The sequence below is a fragment of the Lytechinus variegatus genome, chromosome 3, assembly GCF_018143015.1.
Source record: "Lytechinus variegatus isolate NC3 chromosome 3, Lvar_3.0, whole genome shotgun sequence".
Lineage (NCBI taxonomy): Eukaryota > Metazoa > Echinodermata > Echinoidea > Temnopleuroida > Toxopneustidae > Lytechinus > Lytechinus variegatus.
The window spans coordinates 2,268,545-2,291,111 of record NC_054742.1 but is presented as its reverse complement, the minus strand read 5'-3'; the positions used below and the strand labels follow the sequence as shown (position 1 = coordinate 2,291,111).

Genomic DNA, 22,567 nt, shown 5'->3' with positions numbered 1-22,567 from the left:
TGAGGTAAAAAGGACTACATCATAGTGTAAAGAAATAGAGGGAAGCTCCGAGACAATAAAAAGGTTGCTACAAGTGGTACTAAATTGTCTTATCAACACATTAACAATTCTAATACTAATTTTGCTTCTTATCTAGATGACCCCAATTTGGAATCGTTATATCTCAAACCAATAAAACCAAGTGAAATAATTGACATAGTTTTAAAAACGAAAAGCAATACAAGTTCTGGTCATGATTCTATAGGTATCAAAGTTGTCAAGAAAATCATTCGTTTACCAGTCATTTGTGAAAATCTTAGTCATATTTTTAACTGTAGTATATCTACTGGCAAATATCCTGACTTAATGAAAATAGCCAGAGTAACACCAATTTACAAAAAAGGTGATACGAGTGAACTTAATAATTATAGACCAATCTCTGTACTCTCAATATTTGCTAAAATACTAGAAAGATGTATGTATAATAGAGTTGTTTCTTTTTTTGATAAACTCCAAGTTCTTTTCTGTACTCAGTTTGGTTTTAGATGTGGACTGCCCACATCTTCTGCAATATTGGAATTGATTCATAAAATTACGCAAGCAATAGAAAGGAAAGAATATACATTAACAGTTTTTATTGATTTGTCAAAAGCTTTTGACATTATAGATCACTCAATTTTATTTCATAAATTGCATTACTATGGGATCAGAGGTATTGTTTTAAACTGGTTTCGAAGTTATTTGAATGAACGACAACAATATACAGTTATAGATGGTATGGAATCAAAATATAATACAGTAAGATGTGGAGTGCCCCAGGGCTCTATACTTGGTCCCCTTCTGTTTTTGATTTACATAAACGACTTGCCAAAATGTTCAACCTTATTAAATTACATATTATTTGCAGACGACACCAGTATTTTTCTTTCTAATCCTGATCCAACTCAACTTATCAATACCATGAACACCCAATTAATAAAATTACATCAATGGATGTGTGCCAATAAACTGATTTTAAATGTAGATAAAACTAACTATGTAATATTTGGTACACGTAAAATTAGTAATAACATCCCAAATATTCATTATAATCATCGTATTATTGATAGAGTGTCAAGTACTAAGTTCTTAGGTGTTATTATTGATGATAAGTTGTCTTGGAATAATCATATAAGTCATCTATGTGGTACCATATCTAGAAATATCGGAATTCTTAGAAAATTGTCATTTTTGCCCAGAAATATTCTCAAATTATTGTATCATTCTTTAATATCTTCTCATTTAAGTTATTGTTCCACAGTGTGGGGCTTCTCATCAAAATATAATATCAATCGTATATTTCGTCTACAGAAAAGGGCACTAAGAGTTATAACTCATTCTCATCATTTACATCCTTCTTCCCCTCTATTTTCCAAAATGAATATTCTTTCAATCCATAGTATTATTTCTTTACAAACTGGTTCTTTCATGAATAACTGTTATCATGGTAGTATACCACCGTCACTTTTAAATTATTTTATATTGAATCGATCCATTCATTCTCATAATACACGAAATAGATGCAAATTTCATCCTCCTCTGTGTCGAACTGAGCTAGCCAAATCAACCATTTTTTATCAGGGCCCTATACTGTGGAACAATCTACCTGTTAAACTTCAGACAGCAAAGACATGTAAACTTTTCAACTTTAATTACAAACGACACTTACTTTACACTGAGCAACCCCTTTCTCTTGACAAATAATCATAGCCTCTCCCTCTCTGTTTCTTTCCTCCTTCTTTCCTGTCCTGTCTTATGCTATATGGATGTATTTTTATGATTATGTATGTATTATGTTTTATGTATTATGTATTACGTACTATGTGTACTTATGCATGTTATATTGGGCCATCCAAACAAGCCTGATGAGCTTTCATTTGGTCCACCACTATTTTTGTATTTGTATATTGCTTTGTACATATTTTAATTTTGTGGAAATAAATGAAATGAAATGAATGAAATGAAAAAGAAAAAAATATGAAAACACAAAGCTCTCACAACATGAGCATAATAACAAATTGGGAATAAGCGAGGACAAGTAGCTGAGGGACCCCCCCCCCCCCCAACTCTCTCTCTCTAGTTATCTATCTATCCGACTCGATTATATAAGAGAAGAATTTACTAATCAAAATATTATGAGCAAAAAGCTCGAGCTGATATTTTTTATGAATATTCAAAACTGATAGAGAGACGCAATCGAATTATTCGATTGCGACAAAATTGATGATCTGAGAATTTAGTGTTTTTAGGAATTCATTAAAAGCATAAAGTTGATCAATTAACATTAAAATATGGCAGGCGCAACGCATGAGCTAAAGCTTTATAGGCCTACACCGATAAAAAAAATTAAGTATTTTTGGTAATCATGAAAAAGATTGATATTTCATGAAAGAAAGCTCAAATCCCGAGGAGGAATATTTTTATGAATTGACTTTAAAAACACTGTGGTAAGCCCCATTTAATATTTGATTATAAGTCGAATAAAACAGTAAAAGCTGAAAAACGTTCGCGTGATATTTGGCAACCCCCCCCAAAAAAAAAATAAATAAATAAAAAATAAAAAAAGTTTTTAACTATAATAATGATCGAAGGTAATTTTGTCTCGCGTAGAACTGGACAAATGAAAAAAAGATTGTCACTAAAAAAATGAAGGTAATTTTGACCCACGTAAAATTTGGCGAGCCCCCCCCCCAAAAAAAAAAAAGGAAAAAAGGTTTTAACAAGCAAAAAAAGGCTAAAAAGAGAAAGAAGAGACAAGAATATGAACGAAATATCCCCATTACAAATAATGCTGTGATCATCATAAGGGAGGGGTCGCATAACTAGTATGAACAACGTATTTAATTCCAAAATATTTACTACAAATCTCAATAGGGGGATCGGGCAGAAATGCTCACCCCCACCCCCGATCCGCCACTGATTCCAATCAATAATGACATTTATCTGCAAAACTGATACTTTGAAATCAAGATACTGAAGATTGATACGCTTTACATAAATTATGAACGTCTGACAAAAAGATAATCTACCGATCACCTGACCGATCAGCTGACCAGTTCGCGTATCACTTCGGAGTTGATCACTCGTCGCAGCTGTGTGGAACGCTCACCGAAAATCAACAAAAAGGGCCTGAAATGTAAGTTTAATAGTAATTCATTTTAATTTCAACTCATTTTTTTAAGTCTTGAAAGTCTTCCCACCAAGTGAAAGTCATATCGCATAACTCCAATTTGTATTAAGGCGTACATTTACCAATGTCTTGGGTTTGAAATCATAACATGATATGATTTTCATTTAATTTTAGTCAAATTAAGTTCTGTCACTTTTGAGGTTTTTGGAACCTTTCTTGATGATTTTGGAAATCCATTTGTACATGAGCCAATGGGCAAGTGCGAGAAACGAAACGTTTGGTGCGACTTCACATCGTTGTAAAAAAATATATACGTCACAATAGACCCTATCAAAAAAAGACATTTTGCAGAAAATGCTGTAGATTGCGAATACCTAAGAATGATTTTGATTGGATAAAAAAAACCTCTGTCACTTTTCACATTTGCAAAAGCTTTTGCAATAATTGGTCACTATAGTTTGGCGGGTTCAGCCGATGGCATTGTGTGTACACAGTATAGTAGTGCTGTTGTCGATAGGCCTCATATCGACATTGATGTCGACATACAAAGGATTTTCAATGTTTCCGACATGTCGACATGCACGCACTCACATCGACATGCAAACATAAAATAAAAAGGGGTCTAGCCTAAAGTCACGAGTATAAAGCTTAGCTGAAAAGTTAGAAGCTTTTATCCACAGTAAGTGGCGCGATTAAAAGGTTTATTCAGCTATAAAGCGGCACATTAAATGAAAAAAGAATACCTGCGAGCTGCGCGGCAGCAGAAATACGTCAGTGCCTGAGTGTGGGCCGGCCTGCCCGATCGAGCTGCCCCTCGAGCTAGCTCGACGATCGCGCTCTAGATCTAGCTAGCGCGTATAGTGAGCGGAGTAGCATTCACCGTACCCATCCATATGTACCCATCGCTATTCACCGTGCTTGATAATACGTTGCTCCTCAATGCGTTACTTTTCACATAAACGTTTTTGTCAAAGTTGTGACCGCCGCAATTGAGCGCTTATTTCAAATCACGAAGTCACAGAAAACTTCCCTTCCTTCATTTGGAGATCGTTGCACGGATCGCCGCGGAAGTGATACTGAAATTATCGGTCGATTTTCATTATTTTTTACTGTCAATTTGAGGAGCTTGCGTTTGCAGCACATGTGTACCAGCGTACAATATGCAATGATCACTATTGTAATTGGTGATTCTCAAATTGGCTCCGAGTGTTATTCGAGACCGGATCGTGGTACAAAACTTGATTCTCCAGAAAAAGATGTGGATTAAATCGGTGATTTTGAAAGTGAATTCACTCTAGCTTAGTGAAAATATGTTTTCCCGAGCTGAGCCAGTATTATATAGATCTAGATCTAGTGTGGGGATATCACTCGTGTCAAGGTGAATACATTTGATTGAGAGTGTTATGTTCCACGATCGAATGATTTTTTTTTGTTAGGGAGCCTAGGCTAAATTACGGTCCCTTTTTCATGTCGACATTGTCGATGTCGGGATTAATTTTTAAGCGACATGTCGACATGGATTTTTGTTCCCGACAACAGCACTACAGTATAGTACACAGTACACACGCATAGCTAGGCAACGCAGCGCGTGTATTCGTACAGCGACGACTTGAGTGTATGTTGGATAGGACCGTACCATTTTTGACCGGGGGGTGTGCCAATGAATGCAAGTGATCAAGAAGAGTTACAAAACTGAAGGGAGTGAGAAAACAAGGAAAGTGACAGGGAAATTTATGAAAACAAGTAATGCGAGGAAAAATGACAAGAAAAGGAGAGAAAGGAGAAGAAGTGAAAACACGCAGCTGAGTGCGCTCGCGATATGTAAGTTGAACACCCCTGCACCGCAATGTAGCAGCCCGCCACTATACACGTAGACTGCCTGCACGATGCGAAGACAGCGGCGCGTATTAGTGACTGTGCGTCAAACGTCCCATTTCTATGCCTTATAAGAGGAGCGTTTTTTGTACACAACAAATTGATATGGTTGATTAATCCTGTACATAAGCAAACAAAACAAGAAAGCATTCATAAGAAAAAACACTCTTGTGGAGTGTTACAATGTGTATGCATGTATATGCTCAATAAATCTATTGACTTTGTTGTAAATGGCAAAGTCAATCTTTTTGTTAACTTTACTACACATTTATCTATTTAAGCTTCTCCATGTAGAGTGAATACAATACTATTAAATTCTCAATTTCTCTTAAACTGCTTTCAAATGTATTTCTAAAAATTCTCCACCTAATTCCAAATTACAAGTATGGTACATTTTTAAACTTGCATATGTTTACTAACATGCCAAAAATATGGCTGGGTTAATGAACTGTTAAGATAAAATAAAATATCAATCTGCTGCTATTTCTTTTAGCCAAAATTTAAATGTACATGTATGTGTTTAAACAATGCATGATAGTATTTATGACAAATTTATATAAAATGCCTAGAATTCCAAGTCTTTACAGAGACGTATCAAACAAAATTTCGAGGAAAAATATCACTTCGCGTTTGACATTGTATGTGAAACGGTCGGTATGGAACCACAACCAAAAAATATAGTTCTAAATGTTTGAACCTTCAACACATTTCTACAAGTTAATAATAATCTCTGGCTTTTATCATTACTCTTTCCAGCTCAAATGTTACAAACAAATCACTTTCACTGCTCGTGAACTTCTAACTTTACAATATCAATGTACGCTTTACATTGTGAAATAAACGGAGTGCTCCAACCCGATACTTGTCACAAAATCCTGATACAATAACCAATCATCACATATCTTGTTCTATTAATGTAAATACTCCAAAAACATACCTTCAGGATTGGGATGAATCCCTTTGAAATTAATCAAGTTTGGGAGTCATAATAAGCAAACTGCTGGTCATAAATTTTCTTGGCAAAAGTGATGCTGTGGTACAAAATGTGATCACGGCAATTACATGCTCGTACATGTAGTTTCTTTTACCAGTCGCCTAAACAAGTATAACTGTGATAAGCTACAATATAGTAAAGTTTTAACTTGAGCAGAGTGAAGCATCTAAATGTTTTCAATGATACAAATTTCGTCCAGATTTCTCGTTCATTTTCATGCTAAGATTTGTAAACATTAGCTAAACAATTATTCAAAGGATTAACTTCAAACAAGTGAATACATGTTGCAATTAACATAATCATTTAGAAAATTATTCAAAAGTCATGTTATCATGACGGTATTTATACTAAGGGCGACCCAGTTCCTTTGTATCGTCTAGCCAATTTGAGAAACTGAGATCTGAAAGTGGATTATCACAACATTTTGTTCATATGTGGCTCTTTGTTGTTTTTGAAGAGGTTGAGAAAGATCTAGCAGAAGAAACAGTAAAAGTAGTAGGTGGCATAGTGAAATGCTTGTCTTGAAGTAGAAGTTTTGTGGCTTCAGCCCAAGGTTCTTAAATCTTGATGATAAACGGCATTTGTATAGTGCTATTTATCTGTAAAAATATTCAAAGGCACCTCATGACAATGTCAGTGTTACTGTTAGTGTCAACGGTAGATGTGAAATAAGTTCCTTTCATTTGTAGAATCTCTGTTACCCACAGTTATGTGCTTTGTAGAAGTTTGATCCATGATTTCAATATCCTTTATTAAATCAAAGAATGAATGAAAAACAACTACCAACAGTTAACAATAAGACTAGTTCCAAACAAGTTGTCTCCCACCTTATCTTTTTTCCTTAATTCTTTCAGTCCGTCATCTTGGCCCTATTATTTGGAATTCCTTGCCTCCTGAAATTCAATGCACACAATTCAATTCACTTCTTAAAAAAACGATTGGAAAAATTCCTTCTCCAACCTAAATAACCGTTAAACAATTTTCCACTCGGCATTTTAGAGGGCCGGAGTGTGGGGTCCCAACAGTATTTTGTTCTTTATCCCTCTCAGACTGGTTGCTTGCATTTATCAAATGCAGCCTTATTTTCTTCTTTGTTTTTTTTTTCCATGGTTCACTTAGCGACTGTTTTTTTTTTCCATGGTTCACTTAGCTGGCATGTCGTCAGTGTTTTGGTTTGAAAGAAAGTACTGACGATGTGCTCGCTCCGCCGATCATCGCATTCAAACTATACTGTTGGGGCGACGCATTCCGGTACTCTGTTCTATTTGTATAATAATGTATGATATTTGTATGTTTTTGTCTCACCTGCGTAGCAGAGTGAGACTATAGGCGCCGCTTTTCCGACGGCGGCGTCAACATCAAATCTTAACCTAAGGTTAAGTTTTTGAAATGACATAACTTCGAAAGTATATGGACCTAGTTCATTAAACTTGGACATAAGGTCAATCAAGTATCACCAAACATCCTGCATGAGTTTCACGTCACATGACCAAGGTCAAAGGTCATTTAGGGTCAATGAACTTTGGCCGATTTGGGGGTATCTGTTGAATTACAATCAAAACTTTAAAAGTATGTTGGTCTAGTTCATGAAACTTGGACATAATAGAAATCAAGTATCACTGAATTCCTGTGCAAGTTTTAGGTCACATGATCAAGGTCAAAGGTCATTTAGGGTCAATGAACTTTGGCCGAATTGGGGATATTTGTTGAATTACCATCATAACTTTAAAAGTATGTTGGTCTAGTTCATAAAACTTGGACATAAGAGTAATCAAGTACAGTATCACTGAACATCCGGTGTGCATTTTAGGTCACATGACCAAGGTCAAAGGTCAATGAACTTTGGCAATAATGGGGGTATCTGTTGAATTACCATCATAACTTTGCAAGTTTATTGATCTGACTTTTGAAACTTCGACATAAGAGTAATCAAGTATCACTGAATATCCTGTGCAAGTTTCAGGTTGCATGATCAAGGTCAAAGGTCATGTGAGGTCAATGAACTTTGGCCACATTGGGGGTATTTGTTGAATTACCATCCTATCTCTGTAAAGTGTATTGGTCTATAATACTAAATAGGTTCATTATTGCGGATTGAAATAATCGCTAGAGGGTATTCATTTGTCTCGCAATCTACTATGGTCAACAAGGAAATTCGTGATCACTCTCGCAAAAAGTGTTCACTGGCTTTCTAGGAAATTCGTGATCACTCTCGCAAAAAGTGTTCACTAGCTTACAAGTTCACGAGCTTTCGAGTGCCGCTGCAACTCTTTATCAAGTGACAAGGATTGTCCGACATCGTACTGTATTTATACTATCTCCAAGACCGTACGCACAGGCGCGAGAACAATAGGTGGGCACTGATCCGTTGTGTGATTGGTCAGGAGTTATGCAAATTATATGCAAATACGCCGCGGGTCGGCAACATGCAAATGAGACCAAAATTGGCGGGCTCGCTAGTTTCCCGTGGGCGGGGGTTGACTGGCTGAGCGGTCCCTCGATCGGGGCCGGGAACGATCGGGTAGGCGTGCACTGCCAGGTAAGGGGGTATTGTGCTGTCGGATGGTTCGCATCCAGAAATCGGGGATGTCGATCCCGCTGTCTCTGTTGAAGTTGTTAGGACAAAGACGTATACTAATAGCCTCCTTAATCCTGCGTGTATACCAATGTCTTTCTTTGGCAATGCAATGTACACCCTCCCAATCTGGGTGGTGTTGCTTCTCCCAAGCATGTTCTGCCACCGCGGATGTGTCGGTTCGCTGTAACCGAACATCGCGCTTGTGTTCAGAAATGCGTTCAATTATCGGTCGGGCTGTCTCTCCGATGTAAGACCCGTCACATCCCTGGCAAGGAATGTTGTATACTACGCCATCACGTCTGTGATCAGGGATAGGGTCTTTGGGGCGTACAAGCTGTTTGCGTAAGGTGGTGTCCGAGCGGAAAACCGTTCGGATACCGTGACCTTCTAATCGGCGTTTAAGTTGTTGTGAAAGGCCATCTATGTATGGCAAGACTGTACAAGTCTTGAAAACCTTCTGATCCCTTGGTGTTTGTTTTTTCTTGAAAGTGTTCTTGATAAAACGGCGTGGGTAGCCGTTGCTGTATAAGGCACCACGTATGTGTGCTCTTTCTTTCGGGAGTTCAGGCGGGTGAGTTATAATACGTGCTGCTCTGTCGAACAGACATTTAACAAGACCCTTCTTGACCGATTTGTCGTGATGAGAATCATATGGTATGTATTGGTCTGTATGAGTGGGCTTGCGGTAGACAGAGGTGGAAAGTTTCCCGCCCTCGTGTCTTTGGACTAGCGTATCAAGGAATGCTAATTTCCCTCCTTGTTCAGTCTCCAGAGTGAACGGGATGGACGGTTGCTGGCTGTTCATGTATGCGAGTAGGCTGTCTGCTTCGGAATTATTTACAATTATGAAAGTGTCATCGACGTATCTCTTCCACACCCGTGGGCGGCATGTGGAAGGACACTTGGGCAAAGCGTTCTGTTCAAATCCTTCCATATATAGGTTAGCCACAACCGCTGAGACTGGGCTACCCATTGCTGCTCCTTCTGTTTGCTCATAGAAAGAGCCTCTGTACAGAAAATATGTGGATCTGAGGACGAACTCGAGGAGTTCGGCTATTTGTTCAGGCATAAGTGTGGTACGTTCTGATAATGTGGGGTCGGATTGCATGCGTTGCAGGGCCGTACTGCATGCGCCCTCTATCGGTACGTTAGTGAAGAGGGAGACTACATCAAAAGAGATCATGGATTCTTGTTCGTTAATTGTCTGCTCCGATGTGAATTCAGCGAATTCACTGGAGTTGGTAACCGTGTGTTCTGAGCAGTTAGTGAGAGTTTGCGAGAGTGATCACGAATTTCCTTGTTGACCATAGTAGATTGCGAGACAAATGAATACCCTCTAGCGATTGTATTGGTCTAGTTCATAAAACGTGGAAATAAGAGTAACCAAGTATCACTGAACATCTTGTGCGAGTTATAGTAGTTTTCAAAGTCAGTACTGCTGCTATGTTGAATCGCGCGATGCAGGTGAGACGGCGAGAGGCATTCCACTTGTTACTTGTGTATATTATTGAAAGAAATAAATGAGAGTATTTCCACTCTCCCTCAATCAATCAATCAATCAAAACTTTTATATGATATTCAAATGTTTAAATCAAGCATGTAGAGCCACGAAATTTTATTACTTGAATTAGATATCCCCCGTATCATTAAAATCCCAGTGCGAAGGTGCTGCCTACGCTGCTTGTACTGTTTGTGACATTTAATTTATACTCCGATAGAATTCTACAGTGATCTTGAGGTAACTAAAATTCAGAAACAGATGAAAAAAAATCAATAAATCCTACTCTAATATGATTTCTTAGAGTGTTATACATTTGAATACACACTCTTTTTTTAATGCTGAATTTTTCTGAATGTTCTTTTCCAGTTTCTGTATGCTGTGCTTGTGACAACAGAGACATGAAGATTGCATGAGAAATGGTGATATTTTTAAGCCATTAAAGAGAATATCAAGTCAATTGCAGCTATGAAGCTGTACACAAGTGCATCAGTAACACTGCTCTTCAGCTCCGCAGATGCCTTCTTTGGCTTTGTGTTCTATCTCCATTGGAACGACTTTGCGTTGTTTGGAAAGGATGTATTCAATTATGACTTCACACACGCAACATTTGAATTATGGCTGTTCTCAATGTTGAGAGTGGTGATACTAGTAGGAGCCACTTTAGGGATCATCCAGAATCCAAAAGATGGTGCGAAAGGCATCAAGAGAGCAAGGTATCCTGTTGGTTTGATGAACATCGTCATGATCCTGTATGTCATGGCAAAAATTATGCTATACACAGAATATATAGATGGTAACCATGATGATGACCCATGGTTTTTAACCCTGGGTATATGGACTATGGTTGCCTCTCTTAGCATGTATGGCCTGTGGGTATATATTCTACAAGAGGCAAGACCCTCGAAGGAAAGTACATTGCACCTGGATGATGATGCTCGTGGGTTAATTAATCAAGATGAAATAAATGAGAGGAGTTGCAGTAGTGGAAGTGACACTAGTAGTGACAATGAAAGTGATGACAGCTCTGGAGATGATGAAGTGGATGGCGATGATGATGATGATGATATCATCAAAAAAGCAAAGAAAAAAAAGAAATCAGTCAAGTGGTATTCTTCATTCTTGAGACTCATGGCATATTCAAAAGCTGATTGGCCCTTCTTGTTGGTTGGCTTCATTGCCCTTTCGTGTGCTGCAGGAGGTAAGTCTCTAAGGTCCCCAAATTTTCAAATTTTTTCCCTCCCCCAAGACATTGCAAAACCTTAATCCAATGAAGATTCCACTTTATTCAATTTTGGTTTGCTATATAGAAAAGTGCACAGCAGAGAATAATTTTGCTTTACAAATTTGAATAGCATTTTTGCTCATAAGAGAAAAGCTCTCTACCACATAATGTACAGTCCTACATTGTATGTAAAAATATGCTACACAAAAGACTTCAAATGTACAGCAGTTTTCAAAAATATGGAGCAGATTGCGATGCAATACCATGAAAATTATTCTATGCACAGTAATGGAATTCTGTTTCACTTAGTCGTCACACAATTTTATCATTTTTTTTAAAATATGTGTTTGCTCAATAATTACATGTAGCTTTGTACCATACTTGTAAGATATTTTCTATCATTTGTGCTATATGTTTTGGTTCCCAGATAAATACATACACATAAAATGAAACATACATGTAAATCAAGGGATTAAAGCATTTACTTTGGCTCAGTAGATAAATCTCCGGACTTTTAACAAGGTCCAGGGTTTAAATCCCATCACATTACTCAATCCTTTGGCAAGGTGTTTAACCTACAAGTTTTCCACTTTCTCCCCATCTAACTTTCCAATGTTACAAAAGTGTAGTGGCTTGAAATCTTCAAATGATTCGTTCTTTGTGATAATATGAAATGGGATTTTAGGGGTATCCAGTGCTCTCTCTCTTTCCATTTATTTTTTAAATATTTTTCTTTAAACACTTATCAAACTTTGTTATGGGGTATCCAAAAGCTATAAAGATAATATCCTGTTCAAAAACTTCAGGCCATTTGAACATAGAGTGGTTTTCCATCAAAACAAGAATAAATATGATAATCTCAAGCAAAATAAAAAGAAATTGTCAAATAAAACACATTCCATGTAACACATTCATATAATCAAGTAATAAATATATGAATAGTTTCATTCACTTTGATACCAAAATAAGCCCTAATTTTTCCCTATGTTCATTTTTTTTGCATGCAAGTGAATAAATGTTTGCATACATTACACAGCATGTTGATATTGCGTTCTCATTTTGTATTGTGGTTTCTTATTCGTTTCAGGTGAAGTATTCATACCATTGTTAACGGGTCAAGTTCTGGATGGTGTGATTATAGAGTCTGAAAAAGCCAAGTTTAGAAATGGTATCATATCGATGACTTTTATATCACTAGGAATGTAAGTGTACCGAAATGAATGTAATCTGTTATTTTAGTAAATTCGTCTCTACTATAGTATCAACATAATCATAAGTAAGATTAACACTATGAAATACCTATAGACTGAATATAATGGTGCATACAGTAATTGTTGATTGCATGGAAGACCAATCATCATTCTATTCACTGAAGGAATGTGAAGAGATATCTTATTATTTGAATAGGGCTTGAGTAAATCCTGAGTCATTGTGCTCTGTTAAATATAGCTGGTTATACTGTGCAGATTTACACAGAGGCTGGATAAATACAATCTTGCCTTCTCCATGTAGTATGCTGATCATTTTTATGGTCCCCCATAGATAAAGTACCTTCTTCACTTGCTTATGAACAATCCTCACCCATGCATGGTAGAAAAAAGTGTAATGAAAAGAATGCAATAAATTATTTTTAAGGCATTGCTTGAAATAAGGCTAATCTTTATATGGAAAGGGGAAATGAAAGATGGAAAAGACAAGTGGGAAATGGCCCTTTACAGTATTTTTACTGTAATTATTCAAGTTTTAACAGATGACTTGTTGATGACATCAATATGCATATGTAGCTTAAGGCCTGGTCCCACTTGCGATGGATACAAAAAATACTCATTAAAGGACAAGTCCACTCCAACAAAGAAATGATTCGAATAAAAAGAGAAAAATCCAACAAACATAACACTAAAATTTCATCAAAATCGGATGTAAAATAAGAAAGTTATGACATTTTAAAGTTTCACTTAATTTCACAAAACAGTTATATATGCACATCCTGATCTGTATGCAAATGAGGAGACTGATGACGTCATCCACTCACTATTTCTTTTGTATTTTAATTTATAATATGAAATATTCTAATTTTCTCCTCATTGCCAAGTGAAACAACTATAAATTTCTCACTGAACATGTGGAATTAGCATTGTTTAATAAGATATGGTTCAGTCGAGTTGGTCCTTATTGGCAAATCTGTAAAATATTACATGTAAATATTGTATAATTCAAACAATAAGAAACAAAAGAAATAGTGAGTGAGGGACATCATCGACTATCTCATTTGCATATCACTCAGTTGTGTATATATCACTGTTTTGTTAAAAATAATCAAAACTTTAAAATGTCATAACTCTTATTTTACATCCGCTTTTGATGAAATTTTCAGTGTTGTGCTGGTTTGATTTTTCTCTATTTATTCAAATCAACATTTTTTGGGGGTGGACTTGACCTTTAAGGACACAGCAGATAAGCAAAGTTTTGCAGGTGGCGCATTCTGTTTGCATCCGCTCCAGAAATGGACAAAATTTAGCAAAAAAAATTGCAAAAACACAACAGAAAAGAACAGAAGTGGGTAGTATGTTGTGCAGATGTTAAATGGTTATTCATCAAACACCTTGCAGATGAAAGTGGATATCAGCTCTGAAGGGGTTACTGGGGGTTTTGAATACTTTATTTACAAGATGCATACGCTTACATCCCATGCTACTAACGATGTATAGAGATTCCATGTACCTTTTCTTTCCTCCCTCATTCCGTTGACTTCAGCGGATCTGAGTTGCAAGGATGCCCAGAGGATAAAGCATACGTTTAATGAATGATAAAGGACATGGAACGCTTGTTGCCCATATATGTTCCGGATTTACATCGTACTGCCGGAAAGTTCACCCGTTCTTTAAGTTTTGTAAAGCTCAAAATATTTTGTGCTGATGAAATCACAGTGGACGGATGCTCAATGGATAGAGCGTATGTATATACAACGAGCATACAATGGATGCATAACGTTTTACATCCGTAAGTGTAGTGGGACCGGGCCTTTAAAGGAAACCAAAACCCAAGAAGAGAAGCAATCTTATTGAAAAGAGTAAAATGAGAGGAACAACTTAAAACAAGATTCATCAATATTGGTTATAGAATAAGCAAGTTATGGAAGTTTGAAAAGTCTTGTTTTACTTTCTATGGGATCCTCAAATTGGCTAACATGCTTCAAAATGGCTGATTTGTGGACAACCCTCCGTTTGTTTTGTACACATATTTTCAGATTTTCCCCTTTTACATATTTCACATCATCTTCTCCCTACCATGACATATGTGGTGTGAATTATAAACTCAAAAAAAGTTTAGAAATCTGATTATGATCGATAATCCCTCTTCGGTTTTAGTAAATATCAATGTGTAATTAATATCAATAAATAGAGCATGTAATTTTCTTTAAGATGATACCCTACATGATATGATTATGGTTCACATGGAGGTGCAGTGCCTTGAAATGTGGGGCAAGGTCAAAATTCAAAAGCTGCAAAATGGCACAATATTGAAAGTCACTGTTCTTTTTTCCATGGTGATGAGTGAGTTTTTCAGTGGTTTTCGTCTCACCTGCGAAGCAAAGTGAGACTATAGGCGCCGCTTTTCCAACGGCGGCGGCGTCAACATCAAATCTTAACCTGAGGTTAAGTTTTTGAAATGACGTCATAACTTAGAAAGTATATGGGCCTAGTTAATAAAACTTGGCCATAAGGTTAATCAAGTATTACTGAACATCCTATCAGAGTTTCATGTCACATGACCAAGGTCAAAGGTCATTTAGGGTCAATGAACTTAGACCATGTTGGAGGAATCAACATCGAAATCTTAACCTGAGGTTAAGTTTTTGAAATGTCATCATAACTTAGAAAATATATGGACCTAGTTCATGAAACTTGGACATAAGGTTAATCAAGTATCACTGAACATCCTGCATGAGTTTCACGTCACATGACCAAGGTCAAAGGTCATTTAGGGTCAATGAACTTTGGCCGAATTGGGGATATCTGTTGAATTCCCATCATAACTTTGAGTGTTTATGGATCTGATTCATGAAACTTGGACATAATAGTAATCAAGCATCACTGAAAATTTTGTGCAAGTTTCAGGTCTCATGATTAAGGTCAAAGGTCATTTAGGGTCAATGAACTTTGGCCGAATCGGGGGTATCTGTTGAATTACCATCATAACTTTGAAAGTTTATTGGTCTAGTTCATTAAACTTGGACATTAGAGTAATCAAGTATCACTGAACATCCTGTGCGCGTTTCAGGTTACATGATCAAGGTCAAAGGTCATGTAAGGTCAATGAACTTTGGCCATGTTGGGGTTTTTTGTTGAATAACCATCATATCTCTGTAAGTTTATTGGTCTAGTTCATAAAAAGTGGACATAAGAGTAACCATGTATCACTGAACATCTTGTGCGAGTTAGAGTAGTATTCAAAGTCAGCACTGCTGCTATATTGAACCGCGTGATGCAGGTGAGACGGCCCGAGGCATTCCACTTGTTGTTTTTACTTTGACCGATAATTCCTCATCGGTTTTAGTAAATATCAATATGTAATTAATATCAATGAATAGATCATTTAATTTTCTTAAAAATGATAACCTATATGATATGATTATCATTCATATGGAGGTGCAGTGCCTTGAAATATGGGGCAAGGTCAAAATTCAAAAGTTGCAAAATGACGCAATATTATAAGTCACTTTTCTTTTGTCCGTGGTGATGAGTGAGCTTTTCAGTAATTTCTTTTGTTTTCATTAACATGGAATCAAACACACCTCTGTACAAGCAAAACATAACAAACAAACATGCATGGGTATTTCAAACAACGACACAAACCATGTTATCTCACAGAAACATCACTACAGAAGCAGGGGCTTTTCATCTCTATTGACACAGACAAAAGAATCATGTTCTGTATTGATCCTTCATGATTTCTGCTCGTTTTGCAGCTTTTCAATTCAGACCTCATCCAACACTTTTGAATCCTGCTCTTTTCGTGATGGCATGATCATAACAAGCATGGTATCATCTTAACAAGAATTAAATAATCTTTTGAATGATATCAAATATGCATTGTGTAAAATTGGGAGAAATGGTCAAACTCAGATTTCCAAACCCTTTTTTGCTCGTTTTGCAGCTTTTTAATTCAGATCTCATCCAACACATTTGAATCCTGCTCTTTTCGTGATGACATGATCATAACAAGCATGGTATCATTTTAAAGAGAATTAAATTATCTTTCGAATGATATAAAATATGCATTGTTTGAAATTGGGACTAGGGAGAAATTAATGGCCAGCACAGATTTCCAAACTTTTTTTGAGAGAGGTTTATTTTCCCATGACATATGTTAAGGCCTGGTCACACCGCCCGAGCGTTGTTGGAGCGGTCGTGGAGCAGAGAGAAAAAAATCATCCCCGCTTGCTACCGTTTCACCATTTTCGATTTCGATTGTTTTGGGGGGGGGGTTTCAATTTTTTTTCCCCAATTTTGTGAGCGAAATTTGACCCTCTCTCCCTACCGCTCCAACAACGCTCGGGCGGTGTGACCCGGCCTTTATGCTCAGAACGAGGCAATATGCAATTTTAAAGATAATAGGGAAAAATTGTGTACAAAACTAATGGAGAGTTGTCCACAAAATCAGTCATTTTAAAGCATGTTTGCCAATTTGAGGATCCCCATAGAAAGTACAAGACTTTTTAAATATTCATAACTTGCTTATTTGACAACCAGTTGTGATGAAACTTGTTTTAAATTGTTCCTCTTATTTTATCCTTTCCAATAAGATTGCTTCTCATCTTGGGTTTTGGTTTCCTTGAAAGACATGTTATTTGACTCGCAAATTGTCTTATGAGGTTATGACTGATTGGCACTGTATTGGTTTGTGTCTAATCTACTTGTACATGTATAGTGGTGTAGCTAATGGAGTACGAGGTGGGTCCTTAAGCATGGCAATGGCAAGGCTCAACCAACGTATCACCAATCATCTTTTTGAGTCCATTCTAAAACAAGAACTAGGCTTCTTCGACAAGACCAGGACTGGTAAGCATTTTACTTTCGTTGTTCAATTGGCTATCAGGAAGCATACGATTAGGATTTGATATTTCGTTATGCCACTTTGTCTATTTTTTTCTTCTTTGAAGTTTATAAAAGATAATATCTGTTTAGCATTCATGTTACAAGTTAATGTACATATTGTAGATCAATTTCTACATTTTCAAGGCCATTTTGCTGTAGAAGGGCACATTTCTTTATATGAGCACAAATATGGAAATCTAAAGGAGCACCCAAAACTTCCAAGACAAATAAGATGGGAATATAAGCTAGTCAACTGAGCATCTTATACCTTGACATTTCAAGGCTTTGCATAAAAAAGGACAAGTCCACCTCAACAAAAATTTGATTTGAATAAAAAGAGAAAATCCAACAAGCACAGCGCTGAAAATATCAAAATTGGATGTAAAATAAGAAAGTTATGACATTTTTTAAGTTTCGCTTAATTTCATTAAACAGTTATAATCCCGGGTGGTATGCAAAAGAAGAGACTGATGACATCACTCACTATTTCTTTTGTATTTTGTTATATGAAATATTCAAAAAAAAATTCTCATTGCCCTGTGAAAAAAGTTTTATTTTTCCCTGAACATAATCAGTGGAATTACCATTACTAAACATTTAATGGTTCTGTCAAGTTGGTCCTTATTGTCAAATCTGTAAAAATTGATTAGAGGTGGGGTATACAGGAGTTTAAAAAAAAGGGTGATGTTTCAAATCCATTTAGGGCACCAGCTTTTTTGATGCAGTATCATCTCATGAGCATTTTGTACCATGTTTGTCTCGCCTGCATAGCAGACCGAGACTATAGGCGCCGCTTTTCCGACAGCGGGTGATGTCAACATTGAAATCTTAACTAAGGTTAAGATTTTGAAATGTCATAACTTAGAAAGTATATGGACCTAGTTAATGAAACTTAACTAGAGTAATCAAGTATTAATGAACACCCTGCCTGAGTTTCAAGTCTCATGACAAAGGTCACTTAGGGTCAACAAACTTTGACCATGTTGGGGGTATTTGTGGAATTGTCATCATAACTTTTAAATTATATGGATCTAGTTCATAAAACTTAGACATAAGAGCAATTAAGTATCCCTGAATATCTTGTGCTTGTTTCTGGTCACATGACCAAAATCAAAGGTAATTTAGGGTCAATGAACTTTGGCTGTGTTCGGGGGTATTTGTTGAATTGGCATCATAACTTAGAAAGTTTATGGATCTACACATGTGCATGTAGTTCATGAAACATAGACATAAGGGTAATCAAGTATGAATGATGGTTTTGCACACGTACATGTAGGTCACATGATCATGGTCAAAGGTCATGTTGGGTCAATGGACATAGTATTTTATTATCATATGAGTTTTCTTTTGTGAATAATTATTTAATAGCTGTTTTCAAAGTCGGCACTGCTGCTATATCGAATTGCGTAATGCAGGTGAGACTGCCAGAGGCCCTCCACATGTTATTGAAATTGGCCAAATTGAGAGGGTGCCACCCAAAATTCTTATCTGGGTCAGCGTTGCCCCCACATAGGCCAATTACAGTATGGGCGTGTCTGAGTGCATTTTTGTAATAACTTTAGTGTCCCCCTGTATCCAATTTCGGTGACTTTTATGTTGATATACATGTTTTTGTAGATAAATAATCCAATGAATATTAAAATAAAATCAATGCCAGAGGCTGAGTTGATCTTTTGGGGGAAATTAAACATTTCTTATCAGTTTAAACCATCTATTAGGCAAAAAGATCATGTGACCTTGAAAATTAAACCGGTTATTTTTCTTGGGCATTTTTGTAGACGGGAGCCCTTTGGATGTGATCCATGATAACTCAAGTTGGATCCCGGTCAAATAGGAGCTTTCCCCCTCCCCCCGGTAGTGCAAAAAGTGTAGCTTGGAGAGATCAGCAGACAGCGATTACATATAAGCAATAGGAGTAACCAAAGCGTAGTAGTATATAGTGGCTGCGCTATACAAATTTATCATGTTATTATATACATTATGTATTTCTTTGTTTTATGACTTATTGGTTTTTAATGTTTTTTTATGAAAATCAACTTGCACTCAAGAAACAAATCACTCTTAATAGTACCTGCCACCAATACCCAGTCTATGGTTCACAATCTTTTTATTCCGCATCCCCTGTTCTCTAGAAAAATCTACCACAAAGTATAAACAAGCAGATTCAACAGAGAAATTCTAATCCATGTTAAAAACCTACTTTTTGTCAAATAGCATTTCCCTTTGCATTTGGAACCCCTCTAATGTCCGCAGTCTACTGTTAAATAAACAATTTAATTTTTGCTGAAATTCCTTCTCTCTTTTCCTAAGCGCTTGAGACATGTTTTTTGATAAGTGCTATACGAATAATGTTAATACTTATTATTATTGTTGTTGTTATTATTATCATTATTATTATTATGTATTATTATTGCTATGGATGTATAATATCAGAATGTTGTATTGGAAATGACATGAATTGATTATGTGAGATTTTCATTTGATTTTTGTTAGGTGCTATAACATCTCGTCTCACATCTGACACATCAACATTGAGTAGCACTCTTAGCCATAACCTGAATATCTGTCTACGTAGTATCTTACAAATGACTGGTTATGTCGTCTTAATGATGATCATCTCATGGAGGCTTACATTCATCACACTCATTTCTTTCCCTCTTATTGCTGTCATCACTGATGTCTTTGGAAGTTATTATGAGGTGAGAGGTTTTTTAATGATTAAGAGATGTGGTTAAGCTTGGGTTACACCGGAACTGAATCAGCTGCGAATTCATCTGAATACGTGTAAGGGGGAATTCGGCTCATTTTGAAATGTTCAAAACCAGCCGAATACCCTCCAAAATACTCCCAAATGTGACCAAGACGAATTTCATTTAGCCACACTTGGAATGTATTCAGATGACAATCGGTTGGATTAGTTCAGGCATTCAGAGTGTTCTGGGCAGATTCTGACCTATTTGTATCATTCAGTGTGTAACGGTTCAAGCTCAGCGCATTAAGCCATATTTCTTCAACCTTCGGTTCATCATTCGGCTGTAATCGGAGCAATTGGGTCACATTCGGCTTGATTCTTTCCACTATCCGGGTGACATTCGGCTTTATCCGGGATGGCCAAAATCAATTCTTGGCGATTCTGCGCTGAATTAGGACTTTCATTGTATTTAGGACCCTTTTGTCACTATTCAGGGAGCAACCCGTATCAGAGACGAATAAGTTCTAAATCCACCAAAACCATCCAAATCAGGCTGTAATCGGGCAGAATCGGTCCAGATTTTGTTTTGGTGTAACCCTAGCTATAATGAGATCAGTTATGATTCTATAATTATCAGGATACACTATACAATGATATCTTAATTTCATTCAAGTATGAGACATGAACATTTTACTCTGGTGATTAGGTTTTTTCATTGCTATCTCAGTCTTGCCTTCAAATCTCCCTAGAAGAAAATTGGTTCTTGCCTTGTCGGGCATATTCAAGTTGTGCAATACTGTTTTGCTTGCAGAAATTGTCCAGGAAAGTTCAAACTTCTCTGGCCAATGCCAACATTGTGGCTGAAGAGACCATATCTAGCATGAAGACTGTGCGTAGCTTTGCAAATGAAGAAGGAGAGAGGAAGTGCTACTGGAATAAGCTCCACATCACCTATCTTTTACGCAAGAAGGAGGCAGTAGCTTATGGCCTCTTCACAGTCATCAGCTCAGTAAGTCAAATACTGTGGTAGAAATTGTATATGGCCAGCATTCATCACAATTTTATAAGATTCAATGGCATTTAGTTTAGCACAGTTAACCTCAAGTCTTGATTTTCCTAAGTTCACTCACCTTATTGGTAGTCAAATCTTGTCAAACAACTTTATGAATTCTAGTTGTCCTCACATTGTATGATTCATGTAACATTGTAATCATTATTTTATCATAACCAGCCTATCCTACAAAGAAATAATCTGACATATTTTCTATATTGGAATATGGCCAAGAACACCCTAACATAGATTTTCTATAGACCCTAAAGGCTCAATCTCCAACAGGTACCAAAAAAAAATTCCAGCAGAAGATAACCATTTATTTTGGTTTTATTTATACTTGGCCAAGTATCTTATGTGATTATTACATCCACTAAAGTACCTACATGTATAGAGAGTATGATAAAGTTGTAAACAAAATAATTTGTCTCCCTATCCAACTGTTCACTAGGTATGTGACCTGATGGTGTTTGTGGTTACACTCTTTTATGGAGGCCATCTAGTTGTGCAGAACATGCTCAGTGGTGGGATGCTGCTTTCTTTTATTATTTATCAATTGGAACTTTCAGGATGCATTGAGGTACGAGTATTGATAATAAGATAATTAATTGTTCTCATATAGTGCAAATTACCTCTAATAAAGTCTTAATGTGCATCATGAAAAAAAAGTAAAATGAAGGAAAGCTGTTGTGAATGCTTTGACGATATTATTATCAGGTTAAATATTAAACCTTGCTATGATGATGTATCAAAGCTTAGCAACAATTATTATGTAGTAATGGTATATGGCGAGACAAATTGCCCCACTCATGCAAAATGGATGCACATTATATGCTTTATGTCTTAAACTTTTCAAAAGTATTTTGTTCAAATTTGTGTGGACAAATACATGACATAGTGATGTCATCTGTATATCACGGTACATGTTAACCCATTAAATAAGGCACGAATTCTCTCATTCCTGTAGATTCTTTTAAAATGTACCACTTATGGGAGAAAATATTACATGGGGGGCTCTAGGTGAAGTCGCCTCGGATATGCTCTGAAGAGTCCTTGAACACTAGAAAAGAGCCCTTGAAATTCTCACAAGGTTCAATTTAACCCTAAAAGAGCCGGGTTATTTGGACCCATCTCACAGCCGAGGGGGGAGGATTTTGCTATCAATCGCACAAGCGCCGCGAAAATTCGCAAAGTGGTAGTGTGCGATAGTCTAAGAGGCTGTACAACTAATTTTTCTGAAAAAATAAGGGTGTGTTTTAAATGAATTAATTATGCTAATTTATGCATGAAATAAAACATTTTGCTCTAATTAACTTATTATGGCCCAAAATTGCTTATTTTTTATTCACAGACTCTTTGTAGGATTCCGATCAAATGAACATAAAAAAAAATTGGTATCGCAACTTTT

General features: G+C 36.5%; 1 protein-coding gene across 1 annotated transcript in view; it reads left to right on the top strand.

The window, feature by feature from the left end:
• Nucleotides 1-22,567, top strand: part of LOC121409974 (ATP-binding cassette sub-family B member 9-like) — a 36,852-nt gene that overhangs the window by 3,237 nt on the left and 11,048 nt on the right. The window contains exons 2-7 of the mRNA XM_041601776.1: nucleotides 10,463-11,294; nucleotides 12,406-12,520; nucleotides 17,250-17,380; nucleotides 19,910-20,115; nucleotides 20,920-21,117; nucleotides 21,611-21,739. Coding sequence (XP_041457710.1) covers nucleotides 10,562-11,294; nucleotides 12,406-12,520; nucleotides 17,250-17,380; nucleotides 19,910-20,115; nucleotides 20,920-21,117; nucleotides 21,611-21,739 — 1,512 coding nt within the window. The 5' untranslated portion in view covers nucleotides 10,463-10,561. The remainder of the gene's footprint in view (nucleotides 1-10,462; nucleotides 11,295-12,405; nucleotides 12,521-17,249; nucleotides 17,381-19,909; nucleotides 20,116-20,919; nucleotides 21,118-21,610; nucleotides 21,740-22,567) is intronic.